We start from the raw sequence: 20973 nt of genomic DNA, 5'->3' as shown, positions 1-20973 counted from the left end.
CTTTCCTTTCCTTCAGACAAGAGGCCGGGGATCGAGACTAAACATCATTATTGTGGCTGAAGGAGCCATCACCAAGCAGGGCCAACCCATCACCTCGGAGAACATCAAAAACGTGAGTGGGGCCTGGGGTCAGCTCTGTGCTCTCATGATCTCCCAGAATGCACCTGTCTGCTTTCAAATTACCACGAACGCTCGGCTCGTCGGCTGTTGTAAAGCAGCATTGCTCGACGGCGTGTTGGCGATTTACCCCAGCTATAGATATGGCCCCAAAAGTGCATCCCTCTTTGGTGCTGCCCGAGATGCCCGAACAGAATGAGGAGCCTGCGGCCTTCCACATGGCTGCCTTAACGAGATTTGGAGGGCCTGGAGGCCTTAAAGATTTGCTGGTACTCTTTGTTGTCCAGGAGTTGTGCTGGATCACAGCTAGCCAGACATTATGGCTGGGCAAGACAGGGCTCCACTAGCAGAAAGCTTTAAAACCACCCTCGGTTGCAGAGCCTCAGCTGGTGTCAATCGCTCGGCACGGCTCCATTGGAAGGCTGAGGATCTGGCCCCCGGATCTTCGTTTCCAGTGGTCTCTGCTGTTGCATGTTCACTCATGTCACAGTCTGGACTCTTGAGATAAAGATGAATCTCTTCCGTCGTTTTCTCGCTTCCCTTTAGTTGGTTGTTAAACGCCTTGGCTATGACACGAGAGTCACCATCCTTGGGCACGTGCAGCGTGGTGGGACCCCCTCTGCCTTTGACCGCATCCTGGTATGAACATTTGCTATCTCCTCCATGCTTCTTCTAGTTGAGATCCTTTTACAAACCCTAATGACCCCCATTGCGGCCTTCCCTCAAGACAGAGCCAGGGGACTCCAGAGCAGAGCATAGAGTCATGGGAACACAGGGCTGGAAGGGACCTTGAGAGGTCATCCAGTGCATCCCCCTGCACTGAGGCAGGATTAAGCACACCTAGATCATCCCTGACTGGGATTTGTCTTAAAAACAACCTCCCTAGGGAACCTGTTCCAATGAGTCACTCTTTAACCAGTGTTTCACACTGGTCCTGGCCAATTTGGGGCCCACGGAAAAATCTCCCTGGCCCCTGGGCTGGAGGAGCTCTTGCTCCAGCAGGGGCATGGAGCTTTTCCAGTCTCGGGGAACGGAAAGGAGGGAGTGCGGGGGCAGGGCCTCAGGGAAAAGAGGCACAGTGGGGGAGTGAATGGTGAGGGCTGCAAGTAGACGGGGGGAGGGGCTCCAGGCTCCGCTGCGGCCCCCAGACGGGGGGGGCGGGGAAAGAGGCTCCGGGCTTGGAGCTCTGGCCAGGGCTGAGAGCTCCGCTGCAGTCCCGGCCAGGGCCATGGGGGGCGGGTTAAGAGCAGCATGCAGAGGCAGGGCCTTGGCCGGAAGAGGCGGGGCAGGGGTGCTAGCCTCCCCAAGGGGAAGCTTCACGCGCTGCCCCTGCACACAACACACAGTCAACCTGTGGAACCCATTGCCAAGGGATGTTGTGAAGACCAGTAGTATAATTAAGTTAAAAAAAGAACTAGATACGTTCCTGGAGGATTGGTCCTTCAATGGCTATTAGCCAAGATGGTCAGGGACACGATTCCCATGCTCTGTGTGTCCCTAAACCTCTGACTGACAGAAGCTGAGACTGGGTGATGGGATGGATAACTCAATAATTGCCCTGTTCTATTCGTTCCCTCTGAAATACCTGGCACTGGCCACTATCGGAAGACAGGACACTGGGCTAGATGGACCATTGGTCTGACCCAATATGGCCGTTCTTATGTTATGTGCTAAGGCTGTTCTCATGACCCCCTTCAGCCTTCTCTTCTCTCGATTAAACATGCCCAATTCTTTCAACCTTTCTTCAGAGGTCAGGTTTTCTAAACCACTTATCTTTGTTGTTGCTCTCCTCTGGACTCTCTCTCATGGCAGTCGCATGGCCCTGGTGCACTATAGGAAATATTGGCCAGTTGGCGAGCCCAGCCCAGAGAGGGGAATGGAGGAATAAGACACCCAAACTACAGCGCCCATGAAGCACCACAATTGCATTTTAGAACTGAAATATTTCCGGTTTTGGATATTCAGTTTTTTCAATGAAAAATCAACATTTTCCTGGAAAGCAGACACTTTTTACGAAAAAACTAGTTTAGCTGAAAAACGGATTTTACATTAAAAAAACAGCTTCAATGGCAATTTTTTTGACCAGTCCTAAAAAGGGCCACCACCCTCCATTCATCAGTAGGGATTGAACCTGTGACCTACAGCTCCAAATGAAAGAACAAAAGGAGTAGCCCCATTACCTGATAGCAGTAGTAGGCTGTTATCTTCTATGTAGACTAGCCACCAATGGTAGGGTTGGGGGAAGAGATCTACTTATCTGTATGTTACAGTGTGGTTTTTTTAAGTTCTTCCTAAGGACTGATTTAGGGGAATCTGTATTGAGGGTATAAGTGGGAGCATGGGATATGGATGTCCAAGGAAATATAGAGCCCTCAAGGACTAAAGCCCCTTCTGTGTGTCTCAGGGAAGCCGAATGGGGGTGGAAGCAGTCATGGCCTTGTTGGAAGGGACCCCGGATACCCCAGCATGTGTCGTCAGCCTGTCCGGGAACCAAGCTGTCCGCCTGCCTCTCATGGAGTGTGTCCAAGTGGTGAGTATTTCCCTCCCTCCACTCCAACCACGTCCAATGTTGTAGGTGCTGTACAAACATATGGTAAATGACAGCTTCTGCCCCAAAGAGCTTACAGTTTAAAAGACTGGTGGATGAGACTAACAAGAGGGTGGATGGGAATAATACAAATAGATGCTTTAAAACAGATGGACAGTTCTTAGCCAATCAGTAGCAGAGATGACAACTTGCCATCCACCTAGACGTCACCAGGGGCCGTGTTCTCTAGGTATCGTAGTGTTCCTGATGTTGACTGGTTGAACTGCTGGAGAGCAGGTATGAATTAAGGCAATCTAGTGTCTGAGGCTCATGTCCTGTCCCCCCAGCCCTGGGGCATGGCCCCACCTCTCCTAAGGGAGGTATCAGGTTTCAGATTTAAGATGAATGGGAAAGTTCACACCTCTTGGAGCTCTTGTTTCAGGCTCTTTGCAGACTCCAGCAGGCCTCGGTCAGTCTCAGGTCACATTTCCAAGCTTTTCTGTGCATCTGCAAGAGCCAGGAATAGTATTTTTAAATGAAAACAGATTCTGATCTTAACATACAGCCCAGGCCCGTAGTGCCTTGCTCCAGACCTGTATGTGCTTAATCTTAATTTCCATCTGGGATTGCAGTCGAGTTAAAATGAGATTTTTAGAGACCGATCTTTAGATCTTTTCTTTTTCCTGCTGCTTCCTCCTCACAGACCAAAGATGTCACGACAGCAATGAATGAGGGACGATTTGACGATGCCGTTAAATTGAGAGGAAGGTAAGTGAATGTGCTATTTAAAATAAGATATTTAAAGGGTCAGGGACCTATTGTGGCTCTAAATATACTATAATAATAATAATTAATAAATAATCCCTAGCTCTTATCTAGCACTTTTCATTAGCAGATCTCACAGTGCTTTACAAAGGAGTCAGTATTATGACCCCCCATTTTACAGATGGGGAAACTGAGGCACAGAGGGGTGAAGTGACTTGCTCTAGGTTACACAGCAGGGCAGTGGCAGAGCCAGGACACAAGTCTCCTGAGTCCCAGTCCAGTGCTCTAGCTACTAAGCCACACTGCACTGAAAAGAAACCAGCATTCCTCTAATGATGCTTAATTGGGAGACTTACAAGTAGGCGAAGCTCACAGCCTCCTCCACAGCATGAAGATGCTGATCTACTACAAAAAAGAAAGGTGCCCATTTTTACAGGGAGGGGAATTAACCATTGGAACAACTTTCCCAGGAACGTGGTAGATTCCCCATTCCCTGGAGTCTTTAAATCAATGCTGGAATAGTGAAATGAAAAATAGTCTAGCTCAACCACCAGATATGGGCTGGATGCAGGACTCACTGGGAGAGGTTCTCCGGTCTGTGTGATGCAAGAGGTCAGATTAGATGATCAGAGTGGCCTCTTCTGGCCTTGAGATCTGACTCCCCCCTCCTTTCTTGCAGGAGCTTCCAGAATAACTGGAACGTTTACAAGTTGCTGGCTCACGTGCGCCCACCCTCTACAAAGGTACGAAACAAACAACAGGTGGCTCCTCGTCTGTTTTCTTTACGGTCTGCGCAGCTGTGTATGCATCAGGGCTGGGATTTTCAAAGGAGGCTAAGGCAGATAGGCATCCAACCCTCCCTGTTAGTTTTCAACGGGAGTTAGGCGCCTCATGCCCCAGGCCCCTTTGAAAATGAAAGTGTAGACCATTGGTGGGCAACCGTGGCTCGCAGGCTGCATGCGTCCCATCAGGGTAATCTGATTGCGGGCCACGAGACATTTTGCTGATGATGACTATCCGCAGGCACGGCCCCCCGTAGCGCCCAGTGGTTGCGGTTCACCGTTCCTGGCCAATGGGAGCTGCGGGAAGCGGCGGGCCACAGGGATGTGCTGGCCGCCGCTTCCCACAGCTCCCATTGGCCGTGGTTCGCCATTCCTGGCCAGTGGGAGCTGCGGGGGGCCCTGGTCAACATCAGCAAAATGTCTCGCGGCCCACAGTCAGATTACCCTGATGGGCCGCAGGTTGCCCACCGCTGGTCTAGACCCTCAGCATGCTGTGGGGCCATGTGGCTGTGCCAATCCAAGGCTACAAGTCTGTACTATGAGCCAGCCCAAAGCTGTACATCTGTGCCATTGCCCCGGGGCCTTGCTGTACTGGTGCTGTGGGACCTTTCCCCACTTATTTCAGCAGTTCGGGGAGCATTCCCGTTTTCTCTGTTTCTTTCTCAATGCCATCTCCTGCTCCCCCCACTGCAGAGCGGGTATAACCTGGCCGTAATGAACGTCGGCGCTCCAGCCTCCGGGATGAACGCAGCCGTGAGGGCGGCCGTCAGGATTGGGCTGATCCATGGGCACAAGATGCTGGCTGTGCACGATGGGTTTGATGGTCTCGCCCATGGACAGGTACCATCTAGGACAAGGCAGCTCTCCAGCATCCTTCCTCCAGACAGAGTCTCCATATGCTGTAAAAAGCCCTGACGAGCAGCAGCAGGAGAGGAACATTCAGAGCCATGGAGAGGGGGGAACTCTGAGGCGGAACAGCGGGCTGATGAGATAGGGAGGCCGTTCCAGAGAGCGGCAGCTGCAGAAGAGAAGGTTCTTCCACAACACATGGCAAGAGTGTCTGGAGAAGGGTAGTGCTAGAGGTGTGGAGATCTAGAGAGAGAGGCTGGAGCAAGCCCAGGGAGGCTATGGATCCTAAACTGAACGGGAGAGCCTATGACGAGGCTCCAGCCATAGTCAGGCGATGTTCAACATGGCGGGGTTATGGAGTGAACAATCAAAGTGAAAGAGAAAAGGCTCTTGGTTTAGTATTGGGCTTCCAGACAGGGTGACAGAGAAACCGGATCAAAGGCTGCTGTGGGCAGTATCTGTATCTCAGCCCAGTGGTGCCTTTCCATCTCCAGAAGACACAAGTGTGTCCCAAAGAATGTCCGCGCTGATGGGGATTCTGGTTAGATGCAGCACTGAGAACGATACATAACGATTTTGAACGTGTCTTCCTGAAGGTGTTTGAAAGGTGTTTAACTCTGTACATACGTGGGGGACATTGGGTGCAGTCCCATAGGACAGTGGTCTCCAAAGTGGGGTGCGTGCTTCGTAGGGGGTGCGCAAGAGGATCCTTGGGAGTGCGCGGCAGGAGGAGCGCTTTTTTTTTTTTTTTTTTTGCTTTGTCTTCAGTTCGGGCGGGAGTCCGAGCGGCTTTTTTTTTTTTTTTTTTTGCTTTGGCAAAAATGGTAGAGCCGGCGCAGCAGGGGGTGAGTGCTCAAAATTTTTTTACTGATAGGGGTGCGCGATCAAAAAAGTTTGGAGACCACTGCCATAGGACACAATTCAAATTGCTTAGGAAAGTTCTGTCTGGTAAGAGCGGCTCTGGACAGACCAGCCTCACTGTCTGTTGCCTCTGAAGCCCTGGGGTAAATGACCTCACAGGATGCAGGGCACTGGAGAATCAAACCCACAATCTCACACCAACATCAGTTGCTTACTCTCTAAACCGGGGAATAGTTATTTCAAGATGTGCTTTGGGCTCAGTAGGTGCAGTTTCCCATCGTGAGTCACTTCCACTGTCCCCACCTTGTTTCCATGTAGGGAAATTGTTCCCTCCATTGTTACTGGCAAATCAAATAGCCCCACTCTTCGTAACTCCTTTCTTCTCTTCCCTTTTCACCAGGTGGAAGAGATTGGCTGGGGAGGCGTAGGTGGCTGGACTGGGCTTGGTGGATCGAAACTTGGCACAAAAAGGTAACCCACTAACGCATTCTTCCTCTAGCTAGCTACCTGCGTGTCCTTCAAGATACTATTACCAGAGTGGTATCAAACACATGCTTTGATCAGCGTCATCGCAGGCCTGATTTTCAGACGTGTGGCACCACCTGCTGCAACTCCAGGTGAAATCAGCGTTCACTGCAGGTGCTCTGGAGATTAGGTCTCAGGGGCCACATTCTCTGGTCCACCAAGTACGTAGAAATCACTTAAACTCCTTGGGGCAGAAACTGTCTTTGCTGTGTTTGTACAGCGCCTAGCACAGTAAGGTCCTGGGCCATGACGGGGCTCCTAGGTGCTACGTAACACACATAAATAACATGTGCAGCACAGACTGAAACCAACCAGAGATACAGACTGGAGAATTCGCCCAGGCGCGTCCTTAGCCTGAGTGAAAAGGAGCCATGATGGAGCTGATCTTTACCACTGACGTAATCTCCGCCATGAAGCTTACACCAGTGGCGGAAGTTAAATTAGCCCCTCAAGCAGCTCTTCCTTCTGCCAGGCCCAGGTGACTGGAGATCAGGGAGCTGCAACCAGCTGTCACTTGGGGCAGTGCAGGATTGTGGCCCGCATGTTTCCATAGCGATGCTGTAGCAAGCGGAAGCCGAGATGGCCCTGCCATTCTAAGCCGCTCATTTCAGTTACTTTTTACTTTTTGTCTTTCCGTGGCTTCTCACGGAAAGCGAGAGCTGCTTGATGGTATCCTGAGCCCGGAGAGAACATCCCTGTTCTAAAACACAGCAGGATGCCATGAATGATGTGTTGGGGGATGGGGGGGATATTGACGTGATCACACAAACGTGCATTCGATGGAGGAGATTGAAGCAACCGTTGCAACGATCAGATGGCAAATCTGTTAAGCCCTTAACTAGTCTGGAGCTTGCAAATGGATCCAGTCTCTTCCTTGCATTCAGCAAATTGAGCCCCGTCCCCCTGTGTCCTCCCAGCAAATTCCTCTTGTGCCATCTCCCTCCACGCCAGACTCGGTGCTCTCCACATCCAGGGACTCTACAGGCCCAGGGGGGTGCATTGATGCTTTTTCTGGCATTTCTGCCTCCAACAGGACTCTGCCTAAGAAATACTTGGAGGAAATCAGCGCCACCATCAGCAATTTTAACATTCACGGGCTGATCGTCATCGGGGGCTTTGAGGTGAGTCGGGCAGGCTGCAGTGAGTCTTTACAGGCTTAGAACCTGGGGCCTGTGGGGTAGCGGGGGGCCAGCCACCTTTCTCCACCCACAGAACACCCCAGAGGAGATCTGAATCCTGGGGGACATGAGGCCAGCTGCTTGGCCGGGTGCAAAGATGCTCACCAAGAATAGGGGGTCGTTACTGGAGGAACTTGACCGTTTCAGGCCTGTCAATGCCTTGAAAATGTTGGAAATCTCCTGTGGTGACTCAGGAGCAAAGATCATCCCAATGCAGCCTGAGTGCTGAGTCTCATCCAGAGCGGGGCTCAGCCTCTGGGGCTCCAGTCACCAGGGCATTAAGGAACTCAACTTGTGGGCTGATCCCTTCCAGGCCCATTTCTTTTTCCTTCCCCAGGCTCAGGGGATCTGTCAGGGTTCCATTCCCTACGGCTTCCTAGTATGGCTGGTTCCCCTCACTAGGTGTCTGGGTGGCATTGCTGGAGTTGGATCATAAAGCTCCTGGGTTCTCCATTTCCGAGAGGCCCAGAATGTGTTTGTGTGGGACGCTGGGCGATCTTCAGCAAAGTTCTCATGGTAGATGCAGGGCACTGGTGTCAGTTCTTTGCCCCTCTGTGCAAAACAACACACTGGGCACCTGCTGGACACGCTGCCTGGCTTCAAGCTTTTAGGGTATTGGGGGGAGCATCCCACAGGGCCACTGCTACCCCACCCTGAATCAAATGGAACCAATCTTGATCCCACCCCAAAAGGCCTTAGACCCAGCAGAATACCCTTCCTGTCCTTTCTGTGTACCGTGCCTACCACCTGATCCATGACTGGAGATTCCAGGCTCTGTGATAATACAAATAATAAATACCTAACTGTCTCATTCTGAGTACGATTAATCCTATCTTCACGCTGACCGTTTTCCAGATGCAGCACCAAGGGAAATCCTGGCCCCATTGAAGTCCATGGCAAAACACCCATCTTCAGTGGGGCCAGGATGATGTTACCAAACTACTGAGTGTTAGGAAAAGCTTCCAACTCAGTCACCATCCTCCCTGCCCCTAGAGGTGAATGTGGCCCCAGCCAGAAGCAAACCCAGGACTTTTCAATGCTGCTCTCCCTTTCTTCCGGACATCCCGTAGGCTTTCACTGGGAGCTTAGAGCTCGTGGAAGGTCGTGGCAAATACGAAGAGCTCTGTATCCCGGTGTGTGTTATTCCAGCCACCGTGTCCAACAACGTCCCCGGCTCGGACTTCAGCATCGGAGCAGACACCGCCCTCAATACTATCACCACGGTAAAGCATTTGAAATCTTCTTCCTGCTATGGAAACCCCCAGTCCACTAGTAGCATGATTTGTAGATTCAAAAGCCATAAGGGACCACTGTGATCATCTCCTCTGACTTCCTGCATAACACGCCAGAGAACTTCCTGGAAGTACCTGCTGTTTGAACTAGAGGGTGATGGAGAATTCGCCACGACCCTTGGTAAATTGTTCCAGGGGTTAATTACACTTACAAATATGAGCCTAGTTGTAGTCTAATTTGCACTGGATCTTGTTAGATCTTTGTCTGCTAGACTGAAGAGCCCATTAGCAAGTTTTTGTTCCCCATCTAGGTACCAGACTGTGATCAAGCCACCCCTTAACTTTCTCTTTGTTAAGCTAAATACTTGAGCTCCTTGAATCTATCACTAGAAATGAGGCTGTTTTAGTCACAGGTATTTTTAGTAAAAGTCATGGATAGGTCACGGACCGTAAACAAAAATTCACGGCCTGTGACCTGTCCATGCCTTTACTATATACCCCTGACTAAAACTTGGTGGGGGGCTAAGCGGGGTGGCGCCACTTATGTTATGTTCTTACCAATTCTCAAAAGGAATACAAATGTTTACTGTCTTTGTTATATAAAGATCAGCAACAAGTCCATAGTAAAGGTTAAAAATATATTGAAAGTTATTAGTGTCGGTAAAGGAAGTGTGTAATGAGGTAAAAATGAAAGGTAGAATTGCTGGAAAAGATTGAAATATTTCTTTATGTAGAAAGGAAATTACTTCACAATTCCTTACCTGTATATTTCCCAGATATTAAGGCAATACCTTGGTTATTTTTAAAATTTTTATTAAAGCAACCTTAACTAAATATAAATATTTTTTCCTATGAAATTTTCTTTTGGAGACATCTGTCGTATTTCATTCAAGAGTTGAACAATGGTTTTAGTGCTATTCTAGTTACCAGAGCAGGGTGGAATGTTTTGAAGTTTGACCCCGACCATCTCGATTGTTCTCCCTACCAATGGAAGTGGTGGATTCTCCAACCCTGGAAGTCTTTGAGTACATCTACACAGCAGCTGGGGGGGTGTCAAGCTAGTGCAGCAAATGGCAGTTGGTCACAGCAGTTCAGTTAGCTGGCCGAATACATAGCTAGGATCTCCAGCCAAACTAACGCATGTACTTCTACCCGAGCTAGGAATTACATCTCCCATCTGCGGTGTAGACATCCCCTTCAAATATGCTATAGCTCAAGCAGAAGTTATGGGCTTGATGCAGGAATTATTGGGTGAGGTTTTCTGGCCTGTTTTAGGCAGGAGGTCAGAGATGAAGTCAAGGAAAGTGTGGGCCCCTTACTGAATGAGGGAGGCAACCTAGTGACAGAGGATGTGGAAAAAGCTAATGTACTCAATGCTTTTTTTGCCCCTGTCTTCACGAACAAGGTCAGCTCCCAGACTACTGCACTGGGCAGCACAGCATGGGGAGGAGGTGACCAGCCCTCTGTGGAGAAAGAAGTGGTTCAGGACTATTTAGAAAAGCTGAATGAACACAAGTCCATGGGGCCGGATGCGCTGCATCTGAGGGTGCTAAAGGAGTTGGTGGATGTGATTGTGGAGCCATTAGCCATTATCTTTGAAAACTCATGGTGATCAGGGGAGGTCCTGGATGACAGGAAAAAGGCTAATGTAGTGCCCATCTTTAAAAAAGGGAAGGAGGAGGATCCAGGGAACTACAGGCCAGTCAGCCTCACCTCAGTCCCTGGAAAAGTCATGGAGCAGGTCCTCAAGGAATCAATTCTGAAGCACTTAGAGGAGGGGAAAGTGATCAGGAACAGTCAGCATGGATTCACCAAGGGCAAGTCATGCCTGACTAACCTAATTGCCTTCTATGTCAAGATAACTGGGTCTGTGGATGAGGGGAAAGCAGTGGACGTGTTATTCCTTGACTTGAGCAAAGCTTTTGATATGGTCTCCCACAGTATTCTTGCCAGCAAGTTAAAGAAGTATGGGCTGGATGAATGGACTATAAGGTGGATAGAAAGCTGGCTAGATCGTCAGGCTCAACGGGTAGTGATCAATGGCTCCATGTCTAGCTGGCAACCAGTATCAAGCGGAGTGCCCCAAGGGTCGGTCCTGCGGCCGGTTTTATTCAATATCTTCATTAATGATCTGGAGGATGGTGTGGACTGCACCCTCAGCAAGTTTGCAGATGACATTAAACTAGGAGGAGTGATAGATACACTGGAGGGTAGGGATAGGATTCAGAGGGACCTAGACAAATTAGAGGATTGGGCCAAAAGAAATCTGATGAGGTTCAACAAGGACAAGTGCAGAGTCCTGCACTTAGGACGGAAGAATCCCATGCACTGCCACAGACTAGGGATCGAGTGGCTACGCAGCAGTTCTGCAGAAAAGGATCTAGGGGTTACGGTGGACGAGAAGCTGGATATGAGTTAACAGTGTGCCCTTGTTGCCAAGAAGGCTAACAGCATTTTGGGCTGTATAAGTAGGGGCATTGCCAGCAGATTGAGGGAAGTGATCATTCCCCTCTATTCAGCATTGGTGAGCCTCATCTGGAGTACTGTGTCCAGTTTTAGGCTCCACACTACGAGAAGGATGTGGAAAAATTGGAAAGAGTCCAACAGAGGGCAACAAAAATGATTAGGGGGCTGGAGCACGACTTATGAGGAGAGGCTGAGGGAACTGGGATTGTTTAGTCTGCAGAAGAGAAGAATGAGGGGGGATTTGATAGCTGCTTTCAACTACCTGAAAGGGGGTTCCAGAGAGGATGGATCTAGACTGTTCTCAGTGGTAGCAGATGACAGAACAAGGAGTAATGGTCTCAAGTTGCAGTAGAGGAGGTTTAGGTTGGATATTAGGAAACACTATTTCACTAGGAGGGTGGTGAAGCACTGGAATGGGTTACCTAGGGAGGTGGTGGAATCTCCTTCCTTAAAGGTTTTTAAGGTCAGGCTTGATAAAGTCCTGGCTGGGATGACTTAGTTGGGGTTGGTCCTGCTTTGAGCAGGAGGTTGGACTAGATGATCTCCTGAGGCCCCTTCCAACCCTGATATTCTATGATCACAAAGATTCCTTCTTGCCTTAAAAATCTCAGGGAGGGGGAATCAGGAAAAAACGTTGATGAAATTATAGAGGAGGTTGAATTTATTTGTTTATTGAAATTTCAAGTTTACAAAATTTCTCAAAATTTCTAACTGAACATGAAAAAAACCTCAAAAGTTTCTCCCTCCACCTCCACCTCCCCCTCCCCCACCCCCACCCCCCAACGAACTCTAGCAATGACCTGATTTGTATATTTCTCTTCTGAGGGCCGAATCCATTAGATTGATCCACTGCCCAGCTCCTGGCTACATTACAGTCAAATTTCCGAGCACTGTTTGTGTTGTTCTGTAAAAAGCGTTTTCAGCACCACTGCAAATATAAAATGTACATGAGTTGATCCGTAACAGCTGCATCTTTCTAAGGCCTCAGTTATGAGCCTTCTTGTATGCTCATGAGGAGCCCACTTCCCCTGCACGGGATACCATGATTGCCAGACACTGGGCAAAGAAGAGCGCGGCCTTTGGGCTGCTAATCCCCTTGCTTTGCCGGGTGGGCGGAGCCAAAGCAGTGCCCCTCCCTCCCAATGCGCCAGCCGACGCAGCTGTGCCCACGTGGAGGAAGGCGTAAGCTATGCCAGGAAAAGGGTTGGCAGCTAACTCCCCTCCCACGGAGAGATGGTGAAGCAGTGACTGAACTGCTATGCTCAGTCTCAGTTCACGTCCTACCCTGTCCCTGGGCCGGTGCAACCACATGCTGCCACTATAACTCAGGCTGGATTGCAAGGTGCCAATCCACCCCTAAACTCTACTGTGACACCCCCCCACCGCAGGGGCCCTGTTATCTGCTACCACTGCCTGCTTGGCCCAGGTTCTCAAAGTCACCCCAGCAGAACAAGATCCCAGTGAATCTGAGGCATTGTGGAATTCTGCAGTTAACAGAGAACTACACTACAACCTCGCTGCTATTAAAGAGAGAGTCCTTCTGCTCCACAAACCTTCCTGCTCTGGGGCGAGTGGGCAAGTCTCTCTACCTCGCTTCCAATGAAAGATTTCACTGGGTGTTTCACAGACATGCCCCGTCCCCACACCTCCAGAGTAGGTTTTTAACCCTCATTCATATCACCCCAGCCTTGATCTCCTTTATTAAGCGGCTCTAAGTAAATCTTGTTCCTATCCCCTCCCCAGACCTGTGACCGTATCAAACAATCTGCAGCCGGCACCAAGAGGCGGGTGTTCATCATCGAGACCATGGGAGGGTACTGCGGCTACCTGGCCACCATGGCAGGCCTGGCTTCAGGAGCGGACGCGGCTTATATTTTTGAAGATCCCTTCACCATCCGCGACTTACAGGTGAGAGTCTCTTTACCTACAACCAACTCTTCTGTTCCCCTGTGCTCAAGTAGACAACACAAGTACACTATACATAGACTTCTTCACCTGGAGTCCACTGGACAGGCATGGAGCTGCAGCTGAAAGCGCAGTGGGTTTAGTACTGAGAACCAACAGGGCCTGATGGTCTGACCCACCCCCATTCAGTGTGGTGCTCTGCTCTCCCTCGAGTGGTGGATGGGATAGCACCACATATAGGTTGATGAGCCTGCTACAGACTTGGCTAAGAGCGATGGACTTTTTAGCTCAGCCAGTGAAGTCTCGCGGTCAAGAGACCCCAGGTTTGTTCCCCACTGCTGACGAGCCACTCAGGGGCATGGCATTCCAGAGACTTCAAGGCAAGTTCACCCCTAGCAGAAACAAGTGCAAGTCCACCAAAGGCAATGGAGCAGTGCCTGCTTAATTCAGCCCTTGGCCCGTATCCCGGAGGGCAGAGATGCAAACTAATCGGAGGGTCTCAGTGTCCCGGGATCCCACGGAGGTCGGTGTGGACGGACTTGTCCCACTTCCTGCTGGAAAGGCTCGTGTCAGGCCAGGGAGCAAATGTTGCTCTCAGTGACCCTGATCTAAATCCAGAGCAAGGCCCTGGGCTGCAGTGGAGTTATTCCGGCTTTCGGAGGGCCTGGGTCTTACTTACACCAATGCCCGTTCCCACGGCTCCGGCAACACAAAGGAACTGGAGGCCTGGAGCTCGTGAGCACTTTGGAGCCTGGACTGGCTTTTTGGCCTGTGTCCATACAGCGGCTAGCACAATGGGATCCTGGTCTATCAAACAATAACAGTGCGAACGAGAAGCTGGCCCGTAGACTCTAAGGCCTGAAGGGGCCATTCTTCATCTCCTCTGACCTCCTGCATCCCACAGGCTGAAGGATCTCACCCAGCGCTGGGGCTAGGGGCATCTACTCCTCCATGCAGGCACCACTGTTTTGCCATTGGCTGTAACGTCCCATTAAAATCAATGGCAGTTCTGAACCCTCAATTGCTGTAGTCTAGGTTTACATCACACAGGCATTTCTGCAGCCTAGTTAGCTTTGCTGAGCTTTATTGACTGACCGGAGATGCTTTCCCGCCCCCCGAGATGGGGATTTGCATTTACTCCTTTAAACATTTGCTTTTAAAATATCTGGATTTGCTTAAAAAAATTCACAGGAATCTAAGAAGCCTCCTGCTCTTTTCCTACGTTAACAGGTTAACGTCGAGCATCTGTGTGAGAAAATGAAGACCACAGTGAAGAGAGGCCTGGTGTTGAGGTAACCAGCATCAAAACAAGTCAGGCTGGGGACAGTCACAGGCTGCAGCAGGGGCCAGTGGCTGAAGTGCTGGACCAGGACTTAGGAGACCTGGGTTCTGTTCCTGGCTTTGCCAGAGCCCTGCTGGCTGACTTAGGGCAAGTCACTTGCTTCTCTGTCTAGCAATTTCCTCAGCTGTACCCCAGGGATGAGACTTTCCCCTCTCGTAAAGCACTTTTCCATGAACAGCTTTAGATAGTCCATATTATGGTGGATGCCTCTTACATGGGATGTATATTCCACAGCCTGTATTAACAATGGTGCTATGAGGGGATGGGGACAGCAATCAGAATCCTGGTGCAATAAGCTAGAAGGCAACATTTTTCAAAAGCACCTAAACCACTTAGGCCCAGATCCGCAAAGGTTTTTAGGTGCTCTTTGATTTCAACAGGAATTAGGCACCTAAATACCTCTGAGGATCTGGGCCTTAGAAACGCAGGTGCCATTGACTTTCAATGGCATTTAGTAATTTTGGGAATGTTCTCCAGATCTGTCTAGGGAAAAGATCTGCTCATCTCCCTGCATGACATGCCCTGGCATAACGGTAAAAAAAACCTTCCAGCCGCACTCACAAATGAAAACCGTAGGCAATACAGGCCCATCCTACTTCCAAAGGGCTGACCCTGAGCTGCCATCCAGCTCCACCTCATCAGTCTATATTTCTCTCTTTGTGAAATTTCCTTCCTGCCCCAGTTTTTCCCCAGTCACCCAATGCTTTAAAGCCACTTACTTGAGTATCCAGTCTCTGTCTGTCGTGTCCACCCCTCGTTCACTTGGGCTTTCGTGTTTGTTCTCACAGGAATGAGAAGTGCAATGAAAACTACACCACCGACTTCATCTTCAACCTGTATTCGGAGGAAGGGAAAGGCATCTTCGAGAGCAGGAAGAACGTCCTGGGACACATGCAGCAGGTACACACGAAGCTGGTGAGGTAGTGTGGCCTAGTGGATGGGGCACTAGACGGGGACTCAGGAGACCCGAGTTCTGGTCCCAGCTTTGCCACTCGGCTGGTGAGTGACCTTGTCCTGGCCCTTTGAGCTCTTCATGCCAGGGCCTGTCTCGGTACCGCTCGGCACAATGGAGCCCGGATCTCAGTCAGGGCCATTATAATACGCTAAATAACAGAGGCCGCTCTCCTCTAGACAGCAAAGCCCTTCTCACTTCAGTACCATCTTTCCTCTGCCCTATTGCTTCATCCAAGTGACCCAAACCTCTGGAAAGCAGCAGTTGGATTGGCTTCCAGCAACACCACCTTAAAGAGCCAATAGCAGCTCTTCTGGGCTCCCAAATCCTCTGGTGGGAGCGAACAGTTCTAGATGGGAATCGCCTTGCTGGGCCAAGTGCCGGGGGTCTTGGTGTTGATCACAGGTGCTGGAATTTGGGGTTGGTACAGTGTCCAGAAGCAATAGCCCTTGTACGATTTTTTCTGCCTTCCGGGTCGGTGATGCGCCAGGTATCCCGTTGAAAGGCAGCGAGTTCTCCCTGTTGTCATGACTCTTCTTGCCTGAAACCAAACTGACTCTCTCGGTGCGAATGGCAGGGTGGGACGCCGACTCCCTTCGACAGGAACTTTGGAACTAAGATGGGTGCGAAGTCTGTGGCATGGCTCACCGGAAAAATCAAGGAATACTCCAGGCATGGTAGGTTACACATCACAGTAGGAAGAGACCCTATGGCCCAGGCAGAGCCATCCACCTACCTTTCTGTGCAGTAGTTGGTGCACGTCACATGCTTTCCCGGCTACATTCACGGGTGGATAAAAATTGATTTTAAAAAATCTGATTTTTATTTAAATGGGATTTGTTATTGAAATTAAATCCATTTTTCTTTCAAATTAATTTCAAATTTAACAACCTACCTGAGGCCTAAACTTATTATAATCTTTTAAAAACATTTAAATTAAATAAAAAATATTCAAACAGTACATGATTGCTGTCGAAGTTTTAAAGAAAGTCAAACCACTGAATGGGGGGAAAGCACCTGGAACTAGAGTTTGCTGATGTGCTAAACCAGCTTTTAACAGCAACGGCCTCTGCTGCAAGCGCAGAGAGTCTATTTTCTTCAATTCAGTTTATTCAACTAGTTCAGCTCCATGATTAGTTCGTCTGAAGTTGAGGAACTGATTGGGAGTTGAAAAAAGCAGGAAAGTTTGTTTTCCTCTTTCCATCTAGGGTGACCAGACAGCAAGTGTGAAAAATCGGGACAGGAGGTGGGGGGGGTAATAGGTGCCGTGGCCTATATAGGACAAAGCTCCAGATATAGGGACTGTCCCTATAAAATTGGGACATGTGGTTACTCTATTTCCATCTAAATGAGGTGAGAGGATGAGATCTACTGGCTCTAAAATCTTGAAGGACAACTGAAAAGTTGTATCGGCAGAACGACCTCTCAGGTATGAAAAATCCATACCCCAAGAGACATAGTTAAGTCGACCTAATCCCCGACAGTGCAAGGTCGATGGAAGATTGGTCTCCTATCGCCCACCTGGTGCCCTGAATAAGAATCTGAATAAATATATGTTAAGCTAATAGACACTACAGCTTCCTGGTTAGGAAAAAGAAGCACCAAATGTAGTGAAAAGGCTGTATTGGGTCACAAACCAACATGTAGAGATAGCTCAGTGGTTTGAGCATTGGCCTGCTAAACCCAGGGTTTTGAGTTCAATCCTTGAGGGGGCCATTTAGGGATCTGGGGTAAAAATCTGTCTGGGCTTAAGTCCTGCTTTGAGCAGGGGGTTGGACTAGATGATCTCCTGAGGTCCCTTCCAACCCTGATATTCTATGATTCTATGTAGTTATCAACTAATGAGAATCAGGTTTTTTAAAGGAAAATAACTAAAAAGTACAAATGCAAAGTAAGATTAAAATGGATGATTAAATCAGGGGTGAAAGGCAAAGATTTAAAAGCACTTGGCAATTAGGGTGACCAGATAGCAAGTGTGAAAAATCGGGACGGGGGTGGGGGGGGTAATAGGAGCCCATATAAAAAAAAGCCCAAATATCAGGACTGTCCCTATAAAAATCGGGACATCTGGTCACCCTATTGGCAATCCACACTGGGGCTGGTGCTTCTCTGCCAGCTGCTTGGGGGCAGCCTGCAGTGTTGCCCTAGCTGTGTGGGTCCCAGGATATTTGAGACAAGGTGGGTGAGTGTTGCATTTACAGCATAGTGGGTGAAGGCGCTGCTGCCACCTAGTGGCAGAGGTTGAGAACTGTAAGTTCTCAGTGCATTTTCACAAAGGGGGTAACCCTAACGCAGCGCATTTAGGACCTGGTTTTTCACAGGCAAGGAGGGTATTTCAGACTGTGGGAGAGCAGCTGGAGGGGCGGGGAGAAACACAGACGCGGGTACAAGCGCTAGGACTAGCGCTGGCCCTAGGAACTGCAAGAGCTTGAGTCACAGACACCTAGGGTACATTTGGGGGAGAAGAGAATTTGGCTGTTCAAAAACTGCTGAGCAGAGACCTAACAGAGGCTGGGATGAGGCTTACGGTACCAAAACAGTGTGGCCTAGAGACTAGAGCATTGGGCAGACTCCGGAAATATGGGGGCACCTGTTGGGTGACCTGGAACACGTCACATCCCCTCTCTGTGCTTCAGTTTCCCCATCTGTATAATGGGGATAACAAAACTGACCTTTGTAAAGCGCTTTGAGATCTACTGATGAAAAGAGGTAGGCATTATTACAGAACGTGGAGCAGCGGGCAGCTTAGCGCGTGAGGAGGTGGTTAGAAATGAATTGCCGGGGCCGCTAAGGTCACCAAATGCGGTGAGGAGGAACGATCCTTGCATCCAGTTGTGCTTTTCACTTACTTTGAATTCACCTAGCGTCAGTCTCCAGGAACATACAGATTTCAGAATCCTCATGTCCTCAGGGATATTCGCGCCATGCAATCAGTAGGCAGGGTGGAACCTGTTTCCAGGCAGAATGAATGGCTCAGGGGACTGTGCAATCCCATAGCATTCAGCAAGAGGCCTCACTGTCACATTTGAGGGTGGCCTCAGGCTGCCTTGCTTTGTTCTCTGCCTCCTTGTCCAGGTTTTTGCCTCCTCTGCACATGCAGTTGGGCACAGAATCAGCGAGCTGCAGCAGATGAACTGGAGGGCTGGGTACTGAAGTACTAAGATGGTTTCACTCCAATTCCTTGCAGGTCGTATCTTTGCCAACACCGCGGATTCAGCCTGCCTCCTGGGCATGCGCAGACGGAGTCTCGTCTTCCAGCCACTCGCCGAACTCGAAGAACAGACAGATTTTGAGTAGGTTTTCCAAATATTCTCCCCCTTTCCTGTGCATCTACCACACTGGTGATGAATTGACAAGCAAGGGAGGATATGAAAACAACATTTGAAAGGGTTAGGAAGCAAGGAGGGAGGTTGTAGAGGGCTGGTCTCTAATTAGGACACAGGAATATCATAGGCTGAACATCAGGTAAGTCTTCCAACTGGGGAGCGCTCTCAGCGTGCAGAATAGCATCCCAAGAGAAGTGGTGGAAGCCCTGCTGCTCAACTCATTTAAGAAACCGACGGGAGAAGACAGAGTAAGGGTACAGAGCAGTTGTGCCGTAAAGACCACTATCAGCGTGAAGAAGGGCTTTTGAATCCAGCAGACAAAGGAGTAACAAGCCCCAGCCGCTGGAAGTTGAAGCTAGATAAAAATCACATGGCTGGAAATAAAAAACGTGTGCCTTAAACCAGAGTAATTAAACAATGGGAACAGCCTCCCAAGGGACACAGCAGATCCTCTCTCATGTGGAGTCTTTAAAATCCAGGACTGGGGATCTTCCTAAACGTGATGCTCTAACTCAACCAGAAACGACAGGCTCACAGAAGGAATCACCTGTGAGAGGTCCCATCTGACCTTGAAATCTATTAATAAAATCAACGCTTGCCTGCCTGCTCCCAGAGTTATTTCCTGTGGGAGCAGTAGCTCACCCAGCCCCTGGGTGGGGATCATTGCTTTGACCTTCCTGGTAACTCCTCTAAATCTTTTCTAAAGTATATTAGCACATGAACGAGCAGCAGCCTGCGTATGCCTGTGTGATACAGAGGCGAGGATTAAAAAGTCGCTGCTGATCACAATTCTTTTCTTTTCTCTGTAGGTTCCCCTACCATGCTCAGAGTATCTGAGCACCTTCCAGTAACGCATCAAGCGACATGCCTAATGTGTGTCCCATGTTCGGGAATGGTTTTCACAATATACATTCCTTTCTCCCCAACAGGCACCGCCTCCCCAAACAACAGTGGTGGCTAAAACTTCGTCCAATCTTAAAGATTCTGGCCAAATACAAGGCCGACTTGGATACCTCCGAGAAAGCCCACCTGGAACACATCACGCACAAGGTGGTGCCTGCGGAAGCCAACATCTGAACCTCTGGCGAGGCAACACAGCCGGAACAAGAGCAGATCTGCCTCTGAAAATAGCTTTTGGCATCAGGGACCTCTGAAATAAAGTTCTCACTGTTTTAGCTCACGTCCCCAGGTCAGCATGCAGCAGTCTAGCATTTATACAGTAGTTGGGGCTGCAGTCAGCCACGTGTGTGTATGAAAACAAGACACACCACTTACAGGACGGCAATGCAATATCCTGGTATATATAACTGCCTAATTTACTGGTTAAAAAACAGTTTTGAAATGCACTTTCTGGGGCTGATTTAGCTTCCACAGGATAGTTTAAATGGATGCGTTGATCAGGCTTCTTTTACATCCAAGTTAATTATTTTTAAATGTTAGAGTCTAATTTATGTAACGGTTTTAAAAGAAACCCTCCGTGTTTCTGAACTGACTCATGTTATGGCAGGAAGTGCCAGCGAAATGAGAATAAACGCTATGGGTAGAATTACTAGAGCACCTCTCTGGTTTTAACTTCTCCAGACACTTGAATGAACAGGAATCGTTTGACCAGGGAGTTGCCTGCATCAACCTATCTGAATCATGTTATTAATTTATAGTACGGTAGCACCTAGGAGCCCCAGTCACGGATCGGACCTCACTGTGTTAGGTGCTGTACAAATACACAACAAAACAACACTCCCTTCCCCAAAGAGCTTATAAGGGTCTGTCTACGCTGAAATCAGTCAGAGGTGTGGACTGCAGCCCATGTAGGCATCCCCGAGATCGCTTGCTAAAGCAGCAATGTAGCCATGGCGGGGATATGAGCTCGCTACTGGAGTATGTACGCAGGGTCTGGGTGGGATTCTACTTCAGCATCCCGCTTTTCTAGCAAGCTACTTCAATCAAACCCATGCCCGAATACTTAACCGATCAATGCACTATGAATGCCACTGTTCGAACACACTCTAGGGACCATCTGTTCACGTCCAGCTAGCTGGATGCTTCACATAGCACTGTATCTGAGCACCTCACCTTCTCTAGTGGAATTTATCCTCAACACCCTTCTGCAGCACAGAACTATGAGCCCCCTAGCTGGGGAAACAGA

General features: G+C 49.3%; 1 protein-coding gene across 1 annotated transcript in view; it reads left to right on the top strand.

The window, feature by feature from the left end:
- PFKM (phosphofructokinase, muscle) overlaps nt 1-20381 on the top strand; it is a 55667-nt gene extending 35286 nt beyond the window's left edge. Inside the window, exons 9-23 of the mRNA XM_054012740.1 lie at nt 17-112; nt 664-756; nt 2522-2647; nt 3348-3412; nt 4089-4152; nt 4885-5031; nt 6302-6372; nt 7460-7547; nt 8675-8827; nt 13046-13210; nt 14438-14499; nt 15338-15449; nt 16079-16178; nt 18689-18794; nt 19757-20381. Coding sequence (XP_053868715.1) covers nt 17-112; nt 664-756; nt 2522-2647; nt 3348-3412; nt 4089-4152; nt 4885-5031; nt 6302-6372; nt 7460-7547; nt 8675-8827; nt 13046-13210; nt 14438-14499; nt 15338-15449; nt 16079-16178; nt 18689-18794; nt 19757-19904 — 1596 coding nt within the window. The 3' untranslated portion in view covers nt 19905-20381. The remainder of the gene's footprint in view (nt 1-16; nt 113-663; nt 757-2521; nt 2648-3347; nt 3413-4088; nt 4153-4884; nt 5032-6301; nt 6373-7459; nt 7548-8674; nt 8828-13045; nt 13211-14437; nt 14500-15337; nt 15450-16078; nt 16179-18688; nt 18795-19756) is intronic.
- Nucleotides 20382-20973: the final 592 nt, after the last annotated feature.

Source organism: Malaclemys terrapin, chromosome 23, assembly GCF_027887155.1.
Source record: "Malaclemys terrapin pileata isolate rMalTer1 chromosome 23, rMalTer1.hap1, whole genome shotgun sequence".
Lineage (NCBI taxonomy): Eukaryota > Metazoa > Chordata > Testudines > Emydidae > Malaclemys > Malaclemys terrapin.
This window is presented reverse-complemented; position numbering and strand designations above follow the sequence as displayed.